The sequence below is a fragment of the Cherax quadricarinatus genome, chromosome 59 (assembly GCF_038502225.1).
Source record: "Cherax quadricarinatus isolate ZL_2023a chromosome 59, ASM3850222v1, whole genome shotgun sequence".
NCBI lineage: Eukaryota > Metazoa > Arthropoda > Malacostraca > Decapoda > Parastacidae > Cherax > Cherax quadricarinatus.
In genome coordinates, this window is record NC_091350.1 from 23,819,123 (window position 1) to 23,840,685 (window position 21,563).

At 42.3% G+C, this 21,563-nt stretch overlaps 1 protein-coding gene across 1 annotated transcript in view; it reads right to left on the minus strand.

Annotated features, from left to right (window-relative positions):
* LOC128698835 (nephrin-like) overlaps positions 1 to 21,563 on the minus strand; it is an 829,595-nt gene that overhangs the window by 280,400 nt on the left and 527,632 nt on the right. Inside the window, exon 5 of the mRNA XM_070097658.1 lies at positions 9,222 to 9,443. Within this exon, the coding sequence (XP_069953759.1) occupies positions 9,222 to 9,443 (222 nt within the window). The remainder of the gene's footprint in view (positions 1 to 9,221; positions 9,444 to 21,563) is intronic.

Sequence of the window (21,563 nt, forward strand, 5' to 3'; positions counted from 1 at the left end):
TACATTAATTATCCTGAGGAGGAGCCAACCTTGGTAATACTGTCTGAAGTTGTTACAGGGCTGAGTAAGCCTTCACAGGCGCCTAGCAAACCTCAGAACAACATTCTGACATCTTAATAAGGAATAGTTTAGGACCCTGTACACCTTGTGCGTTAGACCCATGTTGGAGTATGCGGCACCAATTTGGAACCCACACCTAGCCAAGCATGTAAAGAAACTAGAGAAAGTGCAAAGGTTTGCAACAAGACTAGTCCCAGAGCTAATGGGTATGCCCTACGAGGAAAGGTTAAGGGAAATCTACCTGTCGACAATGGAGAACAATAGAGATAGGGGGGACATGATAACGACATACAAAATACTAAGAGGAATTGACAAGTTGGACAAAGACAGGATGTTCCAGAGATGGGACACAGCAACAAGGGGACACAGTTGGAAGTTGAAGACACAGATGAATCACAGGGATGTTAGGAAGTACTTCTTCAGCCACAGAGTAGTCAGGAAGTGGAATAGTTTCGGAAGCAGAGGTATAATAAAGCTCACGGTTCAGGGAGAGTGACCTAGTAGCGACCAGTGAAGCTAGGACTCGACCCCTGCAACCTCAACTAGGTGAGTACAACTAGGTTAGTACACACACTCACACACAAACGGAGGGTACTATGCATTTTCTAGAACTTTATGAAGGCTTTCAACACAGCTCCGTAAAAGAGATTAGTGCAAAGGCTCGAAGAGCCGGCAGGAATAACAAAAAAGACATTTGTGAATGAGATGACGAAAGGGATAGATTCAGAGGTGTCCTTGTTTGCAGACGACGTGAAGCCAATGCGCACAACTGAGATGGATGACTATGAGGTAGAATTAGAAAGGGATCTAGACAGGCTGCAAGCCTGGTCCAACAACTGGCTCTTGAAGATTAATCCAACGAAGTGCAAAGTCATAAAGATTGAGTAAGGTCAAAGACCTCAATGAAAGTACAGGCTAGTGGACCAAAGACCGCAAACCTCAGTGAAGTTAAAGGATCTTGGGGTGAGTATAACACCGAGCACATCAGAGGTGAGCATCAACCAAATAACTATGCAGCATATGGGTGCCTGGCGAACCTAAGAAAAGCGTTTCAACACGTTAGTAAGAAATCTTCAAGACTCTGTACACCGTGTACGTCAGGCCTATATTGAAGTATGCAGCTCAGGTATGGAAACCACATCAGGTCAGGCATGTCAAAAAATTAGAGAAAGTGCAATGGTTTGTAACAAGACTAGAGTCGGGGCTAAGGGGTATGTCCTACAAGGAGAAGTTAAGGAAAATCGACCTAACGGCAAAAAAGGATAGGAGAGATGGGAGGAGGAGGGGACACATGATAACGACATAAAATAATGAGAGGAATTGACAAGGTGGTCAGGGACAGGATGGGACACAGCAACAAGGGATCACAACAGAATGTTGAAGACTCAGATGAGTCACAGGACGTAATGAAGAATTTGTTCAGTCATAGAGTTGGCAGGAAGTGGAACATTCTGGAGAGTAAAGTAGTGGAGGCAGGATCCATACGTAGCTTTATGAAAAGATACGATAAACCTCATGGAGCGGGAAGAAAGTGGACCAAATAGCGACCCGCGAAAAGGCGAAACCAGGAGCTGTGAACTGATCGCTGGAACCACATATAGGTAAGCACACAAACTCTCACAAAGATACACACACACACACACACACACACACACACACACACACACACACACACACATACACACACACACACACACACACACACACACACAAACTATCAAATAAACACACACGCACGCACACACAGACATACACACAGTGACTCGACCCCTGCAACCAAAACTAGGTGAGTAAACACAAACACACACACGCGCACACACACACGCACACACACACGCACACACACACACACACACACACACACACACACACACACACACACACACACACACACACACACACACACACACACACACACACACACACACGCACACACACACACACACACACACACACACACACACACGCACGCACGCACGAACGCAAATATAAGTTTCTGAAGATTGTAAACGGGCAAAGAACACTGCTCTTGAAGACCGGCTTTAAACCTCACTCATGGAGAAGATCCTTGTGGTGAGCATTCAGTATGGAGCATATGGCCTGTGCCACGTATCGAATGAAAAGCTACTGCAACAAATGCAATATTTATTCGCCAACAGAGAATTACACTCCTTTGACATTATCTGGCTGCACCTCGTCCTAAAATCGCAAGTGGGGATTTTGGATCTACAGAAGCGTTAGGTCACTCGCAAATTGATTCGTCTGATAAATGACACCTCAATTTTGTTCTGTCATGTGTACGCCGTGGTCGGTGGATTGGTATTCCCAATTTGCTCTCCATATACCGCATGCAAAAATATAATTTCACTGCTCACTTCAGCGGATGATGTGGTCAGAACTTCAAAACAGAGAAGAGAGTTCGTAATTCAGGGAAAGATTCGATGTTACGCTACACCTGGGAACATATTTCTGGGTATTCAATGAATGAGATAGCTCTCTGGTATCGGGTCAGAATCTTCAAAACATTTGCCATGGAACTGGTCTCATGTCAACAAGAGATGCCCCAGCTGTTCACAATTGGTTTTCTTCTGGGACTAGGTTCTTTGCTGGAAGAGATTACGTCGTTCTTATTCAGGTCTGAGCAGCTGCTTTGAAGCTTTATGAAGAGCACCTACAGGGAGACCTGGTGCTTCAGTGCTTTGCTTCCTTTTTCACATCTCACAAGTGAGTCCACGATATCATAGCCAAATTTATGTGCAACGGTTGAGACTACGAGGGAATCAGGTCGAGATGGAAGTTTATATAGACATGGAAGACACCTTCTGCAATCGTATCGTCGTTGCTTGGAAAGGTGAGGAAGCCTATATACCTAACATTCAGGCCTCCGCGGACAGGGTTTCATCTTGCATGCAAGAAAGCAAATGTGTACTCCATGGTACCCCTACTACTCTTCAATGGAGGTACCGATACGCCATAACCCGCCTCACTACCTCCAAAGCTACGCTGAACTAGCGAGACGGATGGACCAAAGAAAGCATATATGCCCTTAAAGCTTTGAGGGGAAATAAAAATATGCTTGGTGATGATCTTAACCCGGACCCAGTCCTTCTATTGAATGTGGTTTATGAGCTCTGGGAGACAGTTGAATAATTAATGTGATCCCAAAGGCTGGCAGTGGGCCTAAGACCGTGCTGCTGGCCTACAGTGCAGAGGTGAATTCTGACGTTTTTTTGTTTATTTATCCTTCCAAATGCTATTACAGGTCTGCCCTTTTCACCCGAGGGAGTTGCAAAGGTGATTCGATGAGACGGTCCTTTGCCCCATATCAGGAGCCGCCACTCAAAAAATTTGAATATTTTGGTTTTTATATATTATTCATTATTTTAGCTATGTGAGAGAACAACAACTGGTGCTGGGGCCGCATTCTGCAAGTTCAGGCGTCGTCTCATTTCCATTCATGAAACCTATTATACATCTCCATAACCTATTATACAACATAACGAGGCACTGAGGCTGCGCCACTCGAGCCAGGTCAGGCGTCCCCTCAACACATTGGAATTTTTATTTTGGGTTAATAAATTCTAGCCACTAATATTATACCTTCTTTTTTCTTCTTTTTTTCCATTTGTGATGTTTTAAATTTCGATACATTATTTATGTTCCTAGGGTGGTCGTCCTGACCTTATGGTCTTGTTGAAGTAACCTTCGGGATTTATCAACGTACCATCCACCAGCTACCACCTGAACTTAGTTCCCTGGCGGTAAAGGGCATAAAAATTATATTGGAGTATGCAGCACCAGTGTGGAACCAACACCTGACATAGCATGTCAAAAAAAAAAAATGCAGAAAATACAGTTTTAAACTAAAGTAGTCCAGGATCTTAGGTGTATGAGATATAAAAAGAGATTAAGAGCAGAATTCCTGATGACAAGACACAAGAACTAAGGATGATATGATAACTGTATACATAATATAGAGAGGAATTGGAAGAGCTGGATGGACAGGTTGTTCGAGAGACGGGAAACAGGAATAGGAGATCAAAGCTGTTTTTTAAAAAAAAGATGAGTCACAATGACGAGACAACTAATCCAGATGTTTCCAAAGAAAAGGCAAGGCGAGTATAACCAGAGCTTTGGTAAGATGAGGAAGCAAGAAGGATGGGTTATGATGGAAGTATGGAAAAGGATGGGTGGGGGGAGGGGACGTGGGGTAATAAAGGTAAGTGGCCTAACTACTTTGGTTCATTTTAATACAAGAATGTGTGTGTATGTGTGTGTGAGTGTAGTACTATTCATGAATTCAGCTGCACACAGTTATACCAGTTGTATACATACATGATGCTGAGTTGGTAGGAGGTATACTTTTTGATCGCAGCAACGACGCAAAACACGAAATAATGAGGATCAAAATTGTACAACTTAACATTCAACACTTCTTCAACAACCGCTACCTCCTAGAACTATGCAACCACGATACGGACATTATCCTTCAGAATGAGACAGCTACCACACCAGACCAATATATAAAACTGCCTGGTTACTCAACACTCGAGAAATTCAGTGGGCTCTTCAGTGGAGTGGCCGTTTTAGTGAAGCAGTGAATATGTAACATTCACGTTGATGAGGACAGCATCTTAGGGATAGAACTGACTACCTCATATGGACGGTTAATAGTGGGAACGGGTTACTTACCCCCCCCCCCCAGACAGCCGTACATAGTCCATCCCTCTTCACCGGTTACTCAGTAAATCTCCTGCTATAGTTCTAGAAGGAGATTTTAGTGCCCATCACCCCGCTTTCTTCATATGCGGCGCCGCCCAACCGCTAAGTGACCAAAAAGGTAAACAGCTATTCAATATAATGACAGCAAGAGACTTATCGTTCCAAGGCCCATTCTTTAAGTCATACGTGGGACCCCGCCCAGGGATACCTGATGTAGTACTTCTCAACAGAGACTGTGACTTATACCACTTCAGTCTCTTCCCAGGCAGTAATGACGGATCAGACCACATTCCTGTCATAACAAAGCTTCAGACTTTGCCATTCTGGATACCCACTCCTTCGAAACTCAACCTAAAAACACTAGGTTTTGACCCTTTCAGGGACTACTTAGCAAATGATCACACTCTTTTGCTTGAGAACCAGCCCTCAACTGCAATAGACGAGGCAATCAGCTCTCTCCACGAAAGAATCTCAGAGGCCACCCAGGGATGCTGCGAACTAATGTAGACAGCCTGTACTGTCTGCACAGACAGCCCATGCTGTTTGCCAGCTTAGTTCATATTTCGCGCCACTAAAATGCTGCCTTCTGGGTCTGTCCAAGTCTGTGGGAAGCTGGTCCCACACTCTCTCACTCACACAGAGGCCTAGCAGGAAGACACAAGGCCTAGTAACTCTCTCCTCTTGTGGGATGGCCTTCCCGGGCCATGGGCACAACACACAAGCCTGTGTACCCACCACGACTTAACAATAAAGTAAGAAGCCTCCAAAGACGTATCAATGAACCCCGCTACCATAATACCAATTAATCACTGGTTCACATTGGTAGAAGCAGTGGTCGCAGCAGTTGTGTTTGCCGGAGAGAGGAAGGAAGGTATGAAGTCATCTTCACTTTATCACCCTATACAAGAAGCATCCGTCTCTCATCGAGTTATCCTGATGTCACGTCTGCACGTTCGAGCATCCAGACACAGGTACAAGCAGGATCCAGCCGAAATTTGCCGAATTCTTCGAGAATTGTAAGTGGCGTCCCAGTGACCCCATGCTACAGTGTCCCACGCTGTTTCTTAAGTCACGTGTTCAGCGTCACTTGTATGTTGCTGTTGTTGTTCAGCTCAGCACAGCTGTTTCAGCAAGCCAGAGGTGAGTTTTGTGGTGATTTCTGTGTCCAGTGTGTTTCCTTGTGTTTGTGGGTGGGGGAGGAGGAAGTGGCCAGATGCTCCCTCGTCATACACTCACCCACGCTTCTCGCCACCACACTACCATACACCCACCACTACTCACTCCCTCTACTGTGTTTTCTGCTGTTTTTCGTGTGAATTCTATGTCAGAGCTGTGTATCCGAATGTCTGAGGCCACTCGAAGCCACGTGGATCAGCAAGCCACGTGCATCAGCAAGCCACGTGGATCAGCAAGCTACGTGGATCGGAATGCCATGTAGATCACTCGAAACCATGTGGATCAGCAAGCCACGTGGATCAGCAAGCCATGTGGATCAGCATGCCACGTAGATCACGACACCACGTGGATCACGGCGCCACGTGGGGTGTCGGCGATGTCACGTGGATCTACAAGCCACGTGGGTTACCAAGCCAGATGTCCCAGGCCTCATGCTGTGGTCTGCTGCCCTGTTCCTACGAGAGAGAGACCGAGTTTTTTTTTACCTCCAGACATGGTCGAGACGACCATATTGGCAGGTGGCCGAGCGTATGTAGACAACCTGTACTGTCTGCACAGACAGTACATGCTGTCTGCCAGCTTAGTTCATATTTCGCGCCACTAAAGTGCTGCCCTCTGGGCCTGTCCAAGACTGTGGGAAGCTGGTCCCACACTTTCTCACTCACACAGCGGCCTAGCAGGAAGACACAAGGCCTAGTAGCTCTCTCCTCTCGTGGGATGGCCCTCCCGGGCCATGGGCACAACACACAAGCCTGTGTACCCACCATGACTTAACAAGAAGCCTCCGAAGACGTATCATTGAACCCCACTACCATAATACCAATAATCTTGGTTCACACTAACAACATCAAAGATTTACCAGCAGTACAAACTAACCAGGGAGTTTAAGGATAGCATGAATAATTACCAAGCTGAATGTAGAAGGCACCACCAAATGGGGCAGCCCACACGGATTGTACTGCAGAGGTTGAGGAGATATATAGAAATATCTTGTTCTCCAGGCGAACCAATACAAACTCCGTCCGGAGGAGTTCTGGAGTAAGATCTGACGGCTGCTGGGGGCTAAACCCGCACCCGCACACCACCTTACACACTACTTCACCGACGAAGACGGTGAGGAAGTGATTACCCTTCTCGAGGACCCACAAGACCAGCCCAAGCTGATTGGTGAAGTGTGGGAGAAAATTCTCTCATTTAATGATAGTAGAAGATTCAACAACAACCACTACCAGTGGGTCAACCAATGGAGGGACGACAACTGGGCAGACTTCCATCCACTACCATCAACTGATACTTCTACCCTTGAAAACGAATACTCCCTCCCCAGACCAATTACCCTCAGGCAGAATGGGAAATAAAGCCCCTAGCCCCTCAGGCATAACAGAATAACAATTAAAGTGCCTACCCCGTAACTGCAAGATGTCTCTGGTAAATATCTTTAACGCTGTCTTGGCGGCTGGATACTTTCCCGTGGCACTTAAGACAGAAATGATGACATTCATTGCAAAACCTAACAAAGACAACCACAAACCGGAGAACTGTAGACTTATCTCCTTACTTTAAGTCACTGGCAAAGTCTTTGAAAAAATCATCTCCAATAGCCTGAACTACTACATGGATTTCAACCATCTGTTCACTGAAAAGCAGTTCGGTTTCAGGACCCACCTAGGAACCCAACAAGCTATCAATAGCATCTTGGAAAGCAGAACTACCAAGAACAGCAAACTGAGAAAAGAAATGGAGAATCACAACCAATCCAGAAAAAGTCCTCATCAATACCGTCGGTTATTTTGCAACAACTATTGACAACAAAGAGGGTATCTCCATCAGAGGTGCACAAAAATGTGAATTTAGCAAACGTCCGCCTCAGTCAACTATTCAGGTTTACTCAAGCCCCTTCCCACATAAAGAAGCAGCGTTACATGATGATGATAAGACCAATTTTCGAATATCCTTGCTTGCCTGTATTACTAACAACGAAATTCAACATGTTACGGCTACAAAGAATCCAGATCAGAGCACTCTTCTTTATCACCAGGCGAAGAGACGGAATCAGGATGGAAGATCTACACATCTAACAGGAGATCGATGCAATAAATGTCAGGCTAGATAAATTAAAGAAGAGATAACCATACGATATGCAGGAACTCTATATACTAGACAGAGAAAACCCTCCCCAACCAGCAAACACCACCGACTACATCATCAACACACCTCCCCAAAGAACCCAAAGGATGACCCTCCAACAAAGAGTCCGACGCTTCATCCACAAGGACAACTTCCCGAGACCAATGATCCTGAGTGATCTCCCCGAAGATTTAGAAGAATGGGTAATACCAAAGCCATTCTATGTCCAATAAGGATAAAAAAAAACACCCCAAATTATGGAAACTTTACTTCAAACAAATTTCAACTTACAACTAACCCTGTTACATCTGCAAACCTCCCACGGCAGGACACCACATCGGAAACAGCTCAATCGACCAACAACTCTAGGAAATCAGCCAACCTCCATCAAGCGCCCTGCAACCACCATCTTCAGAGAAGAGATGGGGCATGGAGAAACCATATATAGGTTAATGCAGAGAAGGTATCTGCAAAGAGTAGAGAATGGGAGAGATGGGCTGCAACTGTGGAGGCAAAAGTGAAAAGCTTGCAAGAGTATCTGAAGGTGCTAAAAAGGGAAATGGAGCTGTTGCCAGGAAAGAGCAATGAGATGGAAGCAGGAACAGTATTAGTAAGCGAGGGGACAGAAGGAAGTGAAGGAGCATAAAAAATCTCTGCCGAGATACTCTTAGGCAATCAGGTGGTGCAGGAGATGATGAGGGACTTACCAAAGGAATTACTCCAGACACAGACATATAGAGGGAAAGGAAGTGGGAAGAAGAGAGAGATAGAGAGAGAGGTCGCTGAGAATCCACGGACCTCAGTAAGATTAAGGGAAGACTCACGATGAAATATGGTCGATGGAGGAAAAGATTCAAAATATCATCAAGCCTAACAGTTGGAGAGGCTGAAGTAACCCGGATGATAAATTTTCAGATACTTGGAAAGGACTGAAGTTGGGAAGGGGGGGGGGGTAGATACGTCCAGTAAAATAGACCCTCACAACAGAAACAGTGAGACAGATTTATGCAGCAGAAACCATGGTTAAGACAGAAGGGTGTACCTCGCCTAGGTCAGGACGGGAAGGTGAAACAAGACATGCATCGACATAGCATCTCACCCCCCCCCCCGCAACACACACTATACTTAATACTGACTGTGTAACTTAATATTGATGGTGTGGTCCATGGGTGGAGAGAGTGGGTTGTTCTCCGACCTACAGGTGAGAGGAACCTGGACCAGTTCTCGCGTGAGTGGTCCCACGGTGACTTCGTTGACAGTGTGTAGCGGTCTTTCACCGCTGCTGCTCCTCACCACGTAGCTAGTATTGTCTAGCAAATTTGCATCCTGCCACCACGTCACTCTTGGCAGTGGAAATCCTGAAGAAAGAAAAACACTTATTAAAGTCAAAAACGAAGCTTCAGATTACCAACTAAGATAAATAATATTTATGAAGGACGTGCCTAGTATGGGCCAAAAGGCCTGCTGCAGTGTTCCTCGTTTCTTATGTTCCTATGTATCACAATCAAAATATTCACTCTGCATTATTTGCGTTAGTGACCTTAGGGCTTGCTCCAGGATGCGACCCACAACAGGTGACTAATAGCAAAGTTCCTATTTACCACCTGATAAACTGGGGCAGCCTCTGCAAGGAGAGTTGCCCATATGTCAAATCCCTCTGATTATGCGATCTACAACAGCCTACTAACATCCCGGATTCTATTTAACTGCTAGGTAACCAAGGGAAGCAGGTTTAATAAGACTTGCCCAGTCATCTCATCCTTTTGTTTTGCTCTGAGAATAGTGGCAGCATAATACAAGTCACAGGAGACGTAACTTCAGTTCAGTACATTTATTAAAGGATTTCTTTCACCACGGATAAATAGAACACAGTACCGATAAGATGAAGAAATAGACACTTGTGCAACATCTGGGTATTAGACACATGTTGGACATGTGTCTAATTCTTCACTGATGAAGTTATCCGTGGAGTCAAGATTCCCTTAAGAAATATCTTGAATTGTTCACATGTGTCCTCTGCCACATTATATCGGTATCACCACAGCTTTCACAACCTCAATCTCCATCATGTATCGTGTGTTGTTGACAGGCAAACTCTCTATCGTCTGAAGGCTGACTAGACGAGAAAACAAAGAGTATACTGATTCATTACTTGTATTACATAGCTGATGTGTTTTCCACAGTGTCATGCGTCTGACGCCTAATGAAATCTACCTATATTTTTGTTTACGTAGTTCTCGATATAACTTTATGGATTGTTTTTGCAAAATTTCACGCTGTATAATATTTTCAATTGTGTTAGATCATGATAGGTTATATTATTGTAGGTTTGGTCAGGTTAGGTTAGGCTATATTAGGTTAGGTTAGGTTATGCTAGGTTAGTATGGGCTACGTTAGGCTATGTTACGTTAGTGTGGGTTATGTTAGGCTAAGGGATGTTAGGTTATGAGACTGGTTTAGGTTATCAGATGGTATGTAAGTGACATTAATTTAGCTTAGACCAAGTTATGTTTAATTTAGGTTAAATTATATGGGGCAGTTTAAATAGGATAGTTTATTTTAGAGTAGATAACAGTGGGATAGATTTCGTAATAATAGGTTAAAGTAGGTAAGATTAAAGTAGGTTTGCTTAGGTTAATATAGGATAGGTTAGGTTATGATAATTAATGGTTAATTTGGTTAAATTATGACAGTTTATTTTAAGTTAGGTTAGATTAGTTTAGGTTAAGTTATGCAAGCTTTAATTAAGTTAGGTTTTGTTAGGTTAAAGTAGGTTCTGCTAGATTTGGTTAAAGTAGGAAAAGCATGGAAGGTTAAGTATGGGAAGGTTAGAAAAAGTTAGGTTAAGAAATGTTAGGTTAAATAAGGTTAGTAAATAAAATCACATAATAAAATGGAAATCCATTATGAGAGTACATGGTATGTATGAGAGTACATGGTATGTATGAGAGTACATGGTATGTATGAGAGTACATGGTATGTATGAGAGTACATGGTATGCATGAGAGTACATGGTATGTATGAGAGTACATGGTATATATGAAAGTACATGGTATGTATGAGAGTACATGTTATGTATGAGAGTACATGGTATATATGAAAGTACATGGTATGTATGAGAGTGCATTGTGGAGAAATTTCTCTAGGAGGGGGGTATCAGCCCCCTTCAGCCCCTTTCAGCCCTGAGGGGCCCAGCCCTCTCAGAAGGGGCAAATATCTTGTTTACTACTACAGCGAGTAATTGATCCCAGATGCAGTACCAGTATACGACCTGTGGTCAAGCGACCGCCACTCCTTGCAGTCCAGTGTTGCAGAGTGTATTTTAATAAGAGACAGTACATCTCTTACCTTAGCAGGACAATTAAGGGAAATCCTTCTCCCACTTTATTACCATAGTAAAGATAGTGGACATTGTTGTCTATGCTTAAGACAGCAAGATTTAAACATTCTGCTTTGCTTCATCGAGGAAGTGGCAAGGAAGCAAAAGTACTATGTCAGCTTTTCCTTTGTGCAAGGGGCAGTGATGGCGTGGGGCGTTGTGGCGTTGTGGCGTCTTCAGATTACTTTTGACTCTACTGAGAGTGACACTGACGCCAGGATAACCAACAAAGAACGATCTGTGCATTAGTGTGAACAAAGTGTCTCACAAAACACAATAAACGCTTACAGAGAAGTGTGATCAGCTTCTTTAGTGATAAGATTGTGAACAATAAAGACAAATCTTGTGGAACATAGTGTACCAGTGTGCGTATTCCTAGACTATGGAAGACGTGGACATCCAAGGACACTTCAGCTTCTATCAAGTCACCAATACCTGTCGAAGGTGTGAAGAACACCATAGCTCACGCTACAAGAGGAAGGTAGGTTACGAATTTCTTGTAGTACGGGGGACTGCACAGTTCTTGAGTCGCAAGGAGTTTGTAATCAACCTATAGTTGGCAGTAAGGGGCAGACTTTTGAGTCCACACAAGTAAGTTTGTCAGCCATCAGTGAATGAAATATGCTGACATAACACCCCCTAGGGATAATTTATAATTTTACAAATTAAAACTCATTTCAGCACGTTGAGGAATGACTTCGACAGCTTCTCAAGACCTCGTCTGCAGGGGCGGCTGTGCAGGCGATGAGCTGTCTTTCTAAGTTAAGTTTTCCCTATACAAAATGTATAAGCTTAGCTGGTAATCGCATTTCTCAACATTTTGGTCGTACTCAAACCGGATAAAGGCCACACTGTGGTCCAAATATGTTGTACTACAGTGTACAAATAACCTACGAGCCAAGGTCCTTCGAAAAAAGCTGTAAAACTAGTGTATTACAATATAAATCAGTATAAATGAGTCCCTCCAGACTCAATCACAGAGAATGGGCAACCAAAAGAAAACGGGCGCTCACCCAGCACTCACCCAAAGAAAACGGGAGCTGGGTGACTCACCCAACAAGAAAACGGGGGATGGCACCCGGCATCCACTGCTCCAAACTCGAAGAAGCGCTGACTAAGACAACAACAACCCAAGTGATGTTCAGTTTGTCTGAGTGTATATACACATAGTGTTTATAATGTTTATAGACAGAAATTAAGAGACAAGATTGTGTTAAAGTTTGTTTCTTATAGATATACCTGTTATATTAAAGGAACTTAAATATAAAGTTTAAGCTTTCATGTATATATATTAACAGTGACATTTATATATGTGTAAGTAATATTCACATGTGATTTACAGTTATACAGTGACATTTATAGTGTATAGTGAATGAAGTGTATAACATCGTTATTTACGATTAATCATCATGGTCAGGCTGACACAGCAAACAAGCCATAAACACCAGACACATGTACCCTGTACCCTTCATGGTCATTGACCCTGAGGTTAAGCTTAGTGGGTCAGTAGTGTCTGACTCGATTATTGCTGACTTAAGCACAACAAAAACTCAGCTGTTTATAGCAGTACAGTGTTTTTTGAACACTCTAAGTGTGGTGCTAGAATTTTCAGTATACCATTAAAATGGCTTGTTTGAAAACTCAGTTTCAGTCTTTACAGACTAAGATTACACAATTAGAAAATCTAATTTCAGTCTGTATAGGATTAACTCAAGATACAAACATAGATTTTGATGATCTTGAGGTCAAATTTGAATTACTTACACAACGTCTGGAAATAATTAATTCAGACTATACACATTATGAAAATAAATTTCTTGAATCAGACCCATCTGAGGATGAAATTAAAAATGTTTTGGATACATTTCGTAATGAACAATTAAGGTGGACAGGAGTACAGGCTATCTGCCGCAAAACTCTGTCACAGAGACCTACTGTAACTAGTGGTCAAACACCTGTTACACCTGTAACAACAACAAGTGTACCATTACCAAGTTTACCTACCTTGTCATTACCTATTTTCCAAGGTCATAATTACGAAGAATTCATTAGTGGTTTTCAATCCATAGTAAATTCACAAACTGACATAGATGAGATTGCTAAGTTCAATTATCTTAAATGTCTTGTGAAGGGAGAACCCTATGAACTGATTAAGTCATTTCCGGTGGTTAAAGACAATTATTAAATAGCCTTACGTGTCTTAGCAGACAATTACTTTGATGCTGACAAGGCCAGAGTTAGACATGCAGTCTTAATATCAAGTTTGAAGCCACCCAAACAGTGTTTTTCACACTTACAGGCATTTAGAATCACATTAAACAATAGTCTCAGATCTCTAGGTGCTAAATATGACCTAAGACAATGTGATTGGTTTATCAGTGGTATTGTACAAGATAAGTTGTCACCACAAACTATTGAACGATTAAATATTATGTTCAATAAACACTATTTCACTTGTGAGGAAATTAGCAATGGTTTACAAACAATAGTTTCATGCATGCAAGCAACGAGACAAGATGAAAAATCCACAAATCCAGTGGATAATAAACCTTCAACTCAGTATAAAAAGAGTATACCTACTCCCACTAAACCACAGAATGGGAAATCCCATATAGGCATTTATCAAGCTGTGAATACAACACACAGTAAACAGACTGTCACACATAAACGTACTCCAAAATGTGTACTTTGTGATGGAACACATTGGGCACAGTATTGTAGTCAATACACATCAATGGAGGCACGTAAACAACGTGTTCATCAGCTGAAAAGGTGCATCAAGTGTTTAGGTGAACACAAGGGAGGTAAATGCTCACTGAAGAAGTGTTTTAAATGCAAGGGTATGCATCATACAGCATTATGCCCAAATACTTTTGCTGAACAGCAGAAGACTTCCACAGAATCAGGAAGTCAACAAGCAACAGCATTAAATGTGAGAGATAAGTTTAAAGCAACTGCTCTCCCGATAGCTCGAGTTGAGTTATCTAATAAATTACACAAAACCAATGTGCTAACATATTTGATCAAGGCTCACAAAGGTCCTTCATAAGAAGAACAGTGTTACAGAAACTGAATAAACAACCCTATGCCAAAGTACAGTTAGATATAGCTGTTTTTTTCCACAATTCTGGTAAACAGACATATGACCTAGCCAGAATCACTGTTGGTCTAGGAAACAGGAAAAAGACAGTAGAAGCTGTGGTAGTAGGTGATTTCCCTAAGTCTGTGCAGATCCAGGGATTAAAAGAAACAGTTGCAGCACTGAAAGCAGCTAAGGTCAAGTTAACTTGTCCTGACATACAGACGGACACAATTAGTCCAATTGATTTAATCATTGGAAGTGATTATTATCACTGTTTTGTGCAAAATATAGTAAGTAAACATGATGTTCACTTGCTGAAAACAGCAGGAGGCCACATGATATGTGGTCCCATTCCCTCTCAAAGTGGGAAAGAAACTGATATTGATTCAGTGGAAAATGTACTAGTTACGAGAATAACCGCTGATCATGTACCACAGCAAAAATTATCATTACTGGAAGAAATGAATGAACCAGTTGATAAGTTGTTGGATTTAGACGCGATAGGTATTGATGTAAATAAACCAAGCCCACAAGAGTCTCAGACTTGTAACCAATATTTGGACACTGTCAAATATAAAGATGGACAGTATTGGATTAGGTTACCATGGAAATTAAATCCACCACATCTGCCTAGCAATTATCGCATGGCTTTCGGACAAATGAAAGCACAAATACATGAGCTCAGGAAGAATCCAGAGCTACTGACTGTCTATGATAATATCATACAAGAACAGTTGGACAATAAATTCATTGAGGAAGTAGTCGAAGATAAGTTGAAGACAGAAGTTCATTATCTCCCGCACCATGGAGTCAGAAAAGATTCTGAAACCACTCCACTACGTGTTGTATATAATTGTAGCGCACGTGCAAATAAAGATGTAGCAAGTCTTAATGACTGTCTGATGACCGGATCCTCACTGAGAAGCTTGGAGACGTGCTTATGAAATTTCGCACAAACCCATATGCCTATACGGCTGATATTTCCAAAGCTTTCTTAAGAGTAGGACTACAAGAAATAGATAGAGATTATACTCGATTCTTGTGGCCTGAAAATCCACATGATCCTCAAAGTCCTGTGAAAACTTATCGTTTCAAATCAGTATTGTTTGGTGCAACATCCTCTCCATTCTTACTAGAAGCTACTCTAAATACACATTTGAAGAAATCTGAAAGTCCCTTCAAAGAAATCTTAAAGAAAAGTTTCTATGTGGACAATCTTCAAGGTACTGTGAATAAAGAGGAGGATTTGAAATCCTTATACAGAGAAGCTAACAAGGAGATGAAAGAAGCAAATATGCCTCTATGGATGTGGAATACTAATTCAATGCAATTAAGGGAACTTATCAAAGAAGATTTCCCTGAAGCTGAAATTCCTGAATGCAACAATATGCTGGGACTTAATTGGAACACACAGGAAGATACTTTGAGTCTCAAAAAGATAAACAATAAATCATGCAGTACACTCACTAAACGTAGTTTACTGTCAGAGGTATCACAATGTTTTGATCCTCTAGGACTCGTCTCACCAATTACCATAAAGGGTAAAATGCTTATGCAAGATGCATGGAAACTCAAAATTGGATGGGATGAGAAATTGCCTCTAGAAATGAGTCAAGCATGGGATGAAATATCCAAGGAGTTTAAACAACTTCATCAAATTAAATTTCCCAGACAAATAGGTCAAGAGGGAAACAAGTACACATTACATGTGTTCTGTGATGCGTCAACCAGAGGTTATGGCGCTGTAGCTTACATGAGTAATGCTGAAAGAAGTACACTAATTACCTCAAAGGCCAGGGTAGCACCCTTGAAGGTCAGAACAGTACCACAATTGGAACTGACAGCACTCTATGTAGGTACAAAATTAGCTGTCTATCTCAACAAAGTACTTGATCATCTCACTATTGAAAAAACCGTGATCTGGAGTGATAATGAAGCAGTTCTCCAGTGGTTAAGAAATAATAAGAGTAAGTTGGTCTATGTACAGAACAGAGTAGCAGAAATGAAAGAGATGCAGGGATATTAACTCTTTCTCCACGTCTCTGCCCAAGAGAATCCAGCTGACATGTTGTCACGTGGTGTCCCACTCAAGAAATTTGTGGATAATAAATTATGACTCCACGGACCGAACTGGCTCTCTAATGAAAATAACTGGCCTCAGCAAAAAGCTCACATTATGCCAGAAGAAACAGTCTGCTTGAACACAGCAGAAATAAGTTGTGTAAATACTGCAGACACAACAGAAATAGTCATTGATGGATCTAAATACTCATCTTTGGGTAAACTCTTAAGAGTTACAGCTCTTGTCTTTAAATTCATTAAAGGAATGAAACTTGATTATGGATGTCTTGAACCCATTAAATACTGGGTGAAACTAATACAGAAAGATGTTTTCTCTACAGAATATAGATTTCTGGAAACACAAGATAAATCCCCAAAGAAACCTGTCATGATTAATTCTTTAGGACTTTATCTCGACTCAGAAAAGATGATAAGATGTCGAGGAAGAATTCATAATTCTTCACTACCTATAGAAGCCATACATCCAATATTGATCCCCAAGAATCATTGGCTAACAAAACTGATTGTGCAAAACGCCCTCAGTAACGTGTTACATGGTGGGGTAGCTGACACACTTTGTCATATACGACAATCCTACTGGATACCTCAAGGTCGACAAAGTGTGAAAAAACAAATAAAGAACTGTATTACTTGTCGTCACTATGATATGCGAGTATGTCAGTATCCAGGTCCACCTCCATATCCCTCTGAAAGAGTTTGTAATATCACTCCATTTGAGGTGACAGGTGTAGATTATACTGGACCAATAATTTTAACCAAAACAGTTGACAAAGTTCCCATCAAGGTGTACATCTGTTTGTTCACTTGTGCTACAACTAGAGCAGTACATCTAGAAGTAGCCACTGACATGTCTGCTGAAACCTTTATCAAATTATTCAGAAGGTTTGCAGCCAGAAGGGCATGTCCCAGACTGATGATTTCAGATAATGCAACGAACTTTGTTGTTGGTGCTGCTTATATAAGCAAGATCTTTGATCAACCAGAAGTACAACAGATGCTGAATCAACGCAGTTGTCGTTGGAGATACATTCCTCCTAAATCTCCATGGCACGGCGGATTTTATGAAAGAATGATCGGCATTGTAAAACGTTGTTTAAGGAAGACTTTTCATCGTCAGTGAATCGACTTAGAAGAATTCCGTACAGTTGTGACTGAAATAGAAAATAGAGTCAACAACAGACCTCTAACTTATGTTACCGATGATCTGGACAATTTAGAAGTGTTAAGTCCATCTCATTTACTCCATGGCAGAAGGCTCAAACCTGTTCCTCCCATGAATGATAAAGAAATCATAGACGTAAATTCAAACACCTTAATAAAGTGATTGAACGTTGGGAGAAAATTTGGCGAGAAGACTATCTCACCTCATTGAGAGAACACTTCTATGGAGCTGGTGTTCCTGAAAATCATAAGTCCTTAAGACCGGGTGACATAGTGATTATTGACAATGATGGTCCGAGGTCCCAGTGGCCACTTGGAAAAATTGTGACCATATATTCTGATGCTAATGGAATCATCAGGACAGTTGATGTTTTAAGCAAAGGTGTAGTGAATAAGCGGACAATAAATAAACTAGTGCCGTTAGAATTACACAGTGTTGAAAACAAAATTAGTGATTCTCCAGAAACCACACAGACTAAAGCTGTTCAGAAATGACAAGCATCAGTGGTGGAGAGTGAGAAAATTAAATTAATGTTAAGTAATGAATAGTTCACTTGCAGCGAACCTCTGCCGCCCCCCAGTGTGGAGAAATTTCTCCAGGAGGGGGGTATCAGCCCCCTTCAGCCCCTTTCAGCCCCTTTCAGCCCTGAGGGGCCCAGCCCTCTCAGAAGGGGCAAATATCTTGTTTACTACTACAGTGAGTAATTGATCCCAGATGCAGTACCAGTATACGACCTGTGGTCAAGTGACCACCGCTCCTTGCAGTCCAGTGTTGCAGAGTGTATTTTAATAAGAGACAGTACATCTCTTACCTAAGCAGGACAATTAAGGGAAATCCTGCTCCCACTTTATTACCATAGTAAAGATAGTGGACATTGTTGTCTATGCTTAAGACAGCAAGATTTAAACATTCTGCTTTGCTTCATCGAGGAAGTGGCAAGGAAGCAAAAGTACTGTGTCAGCTTTTCCTTTGTGCAAGGGGCAGTGATGGCGTGGGGCGTTGTGGTGTCTTCAGATTACTTTTGACTCTACTGAGAGTGACACTGATGCCAGGATAACCAACAAAGAACAAAGTGTCTCACAAAACACAATAAACACTTACAGAGAAGTGTGATCAGCTTCTTTAGTGATAAGATTGTGAACAATAAAGACAAATCTTGTGGAACATAGTGTACCAGTGTGCGTATTCCTAGACTATGGAAGACGTGGACATCCAAGGACACTTCAGCTTCTATCAAGTCACCGATACCTGTCGAAGGTGTGAAGAACACCATAGCTCACGCTACAAGAGCAAGGTAGGTTACGAATTTCTTGTAGTACGGGGGACTGCGCAGTTCTTGAGTCGCAAGGAGTTTGTAATCAACCTACAGTCGGCAGTAAGGGGCAGACTTTTGAGTCCACACAAGTAAGTTTGTCAGCCATCAGTGAATGAAATATGCTGACATAACACCCCCTAGGGGTAATTTATAATCTTACAAATTATAACTCATTTCAGCCAGTTGAGGAATGACTTCAACAGCTTCTCAAGACCTCGTCTGCAGGGGCGGCTGTGCAGGCGATGAGCTGTCTTTCTAAGTTAAGTTTTCCCTATACAAAATGTATAAGCTTAGCTGGTAATCCTATTTCTCAACATGCATGGTATATGTGAGAGTGCATGGTATGTATAGGTAGGTGTCTTCCGGTGAACAGCACCCAAGGTGCAAATTTGACTATGTCAGATGAGTGACAGGATTGCAAACAAACCATACCACAGGCGGGGATAGAACCCGCGATCAGAGAGTCTCAAAACTCCAGACCGTCGCATTAGCCACTGGACCAGCTAGCCACAATAAGATTCATCCGACTAGGTATATACCTTGTGGTGCGACAGCGAGTTGTTTAATCGCACACTAGCAATCATTGTTTTCATTGTTGTTGGACTACTCGCCACCTGACTAGCGCACGCTAGCGATCATTGTTAACATTGTTGGACTACTCGCCACCTCACTAGCGCACGCTAGTGATCATTGTTAACATTATTGTTGGACTACTCGCCACCTCACAAGCGCACGCTAGCGATCATTGTTAACATTATTATTGGACTACTCGCCACCTTACTAGCGCATGCCAGTGATCATTGTTAACATTATTGTTGGACTACTCGCCACCTCACTAGTGCACGCTAGCAATCATTGTTAACATTGTTGGACTACTCACCACCTTACTAGCGCACACTAGCGAACATTGTTAACATTATTATTGGACTACTCGCCACCTCACTAGCGCATGCCAGACGCCAGCGATCATTGTTAACATTATTATTGGACTACTCGCCACCTCACTAGTGCACGCTAGTGATCATTGTTAACATTATTGAACTCGCCACCTCACTAGCACAAGCTAGCGATCATTGTTATTGCTGGACTACTCGCCACCTCACTAGCGCATGCTAGCGATCATTGTTAACATTGTTGGACTACTCGCCACCTTACTAGTGCATGCCAGCGATCATTGTTAACATTATTGTTGGGCTACTCGCCACCTCACTAGCGCATGCTAGCGATCATTGTTAACATTATTGTTGGACTACTCGCCATCTCACTAGCGCACGCTAGCGATCATTGTTAACATTGTTGGACTACTCACCACCTTACTAGCACACGCTAGCAATCATTGTTAACATTATTGTTGGACTACTCGCCACCTCACTAGTGCATGCTAGCGATCATTGTTAACATTATTGTTGGACTACTTGCCACCTCACTAGCGCACGCTAGCAATCATTGTTAACATTATTGTTGGACTACTCGCCACCTCACTAGCGCACGCTTGCGATTGTTGTTAACATTATTGTTGGACTACTCGCCACCTCACTAGTGCATGCTAGCAATCATTGTTAACATTATTGTTGGACTACTCGCCACCTCACTAGCGCACGCTAGCGATCATTGTTAACATTATTGTTGGACTACTCGCCACCTCACTAGCGCACACTAGCAATCATTGTTAACATTATTGTTGGACTACTCACCACCTCACTAGCGCACACTAGCGATCATTGTTAACATTATTGTTGGACTACTCGCCACCTCACTAGCGCATGCTAGCGATCATCGTTAACATTATTGTTGGACTACTCGCCACCTCACTAGCACACGCTAGCAATCATAGTTAACATTATTGTTGCACTACTCGCCACCAGAGGCGTCACTAGAATTGGTGTCACCCGGGGCCGAATATCTGGTTTCACCCCCATGAAATTCAAGGATGGGGGGATGGGGGGTTAAACTCTAGTTACATCACTACTGCATAATCAGCGACAAATGTTTAGTAATGAGAATGTTTAAGGGCCATAAACCGAACAGGAGAATACTTCTCAACTTTATTAATGATAAAATAAATAATTGTAGTGATATTGAGTAAACAAACTCAAATACCATTATGAGTACAGGCAACAGATTCTACATTTATTCATTGTCAACAATGAAAAAAAAAAATCTCTTTGTCGCGCAAACTCGAAAATTTTCTAGCTTAAACACGTGCAAGTTTGCGCGTGTCATCCTACATGCGCTGCACATCTGGATTCCCGTTCTTTAATTCTAACCAATCACAAGCCTTCCCTGAGTCGCTTCAGCTAAGTGGTGATGGCGTTTGCTGCCTTTCCATTGGTTGAGAGAACAAAACATAAACACTTGTGGCTTGACGTCGCCTAGAGTGGGTTATTTTCATCCAGTGTCACTAATATACTCTTGGATTTTACCCTCTACAATGTCGGTAAGTACTGATTGTTGTGTT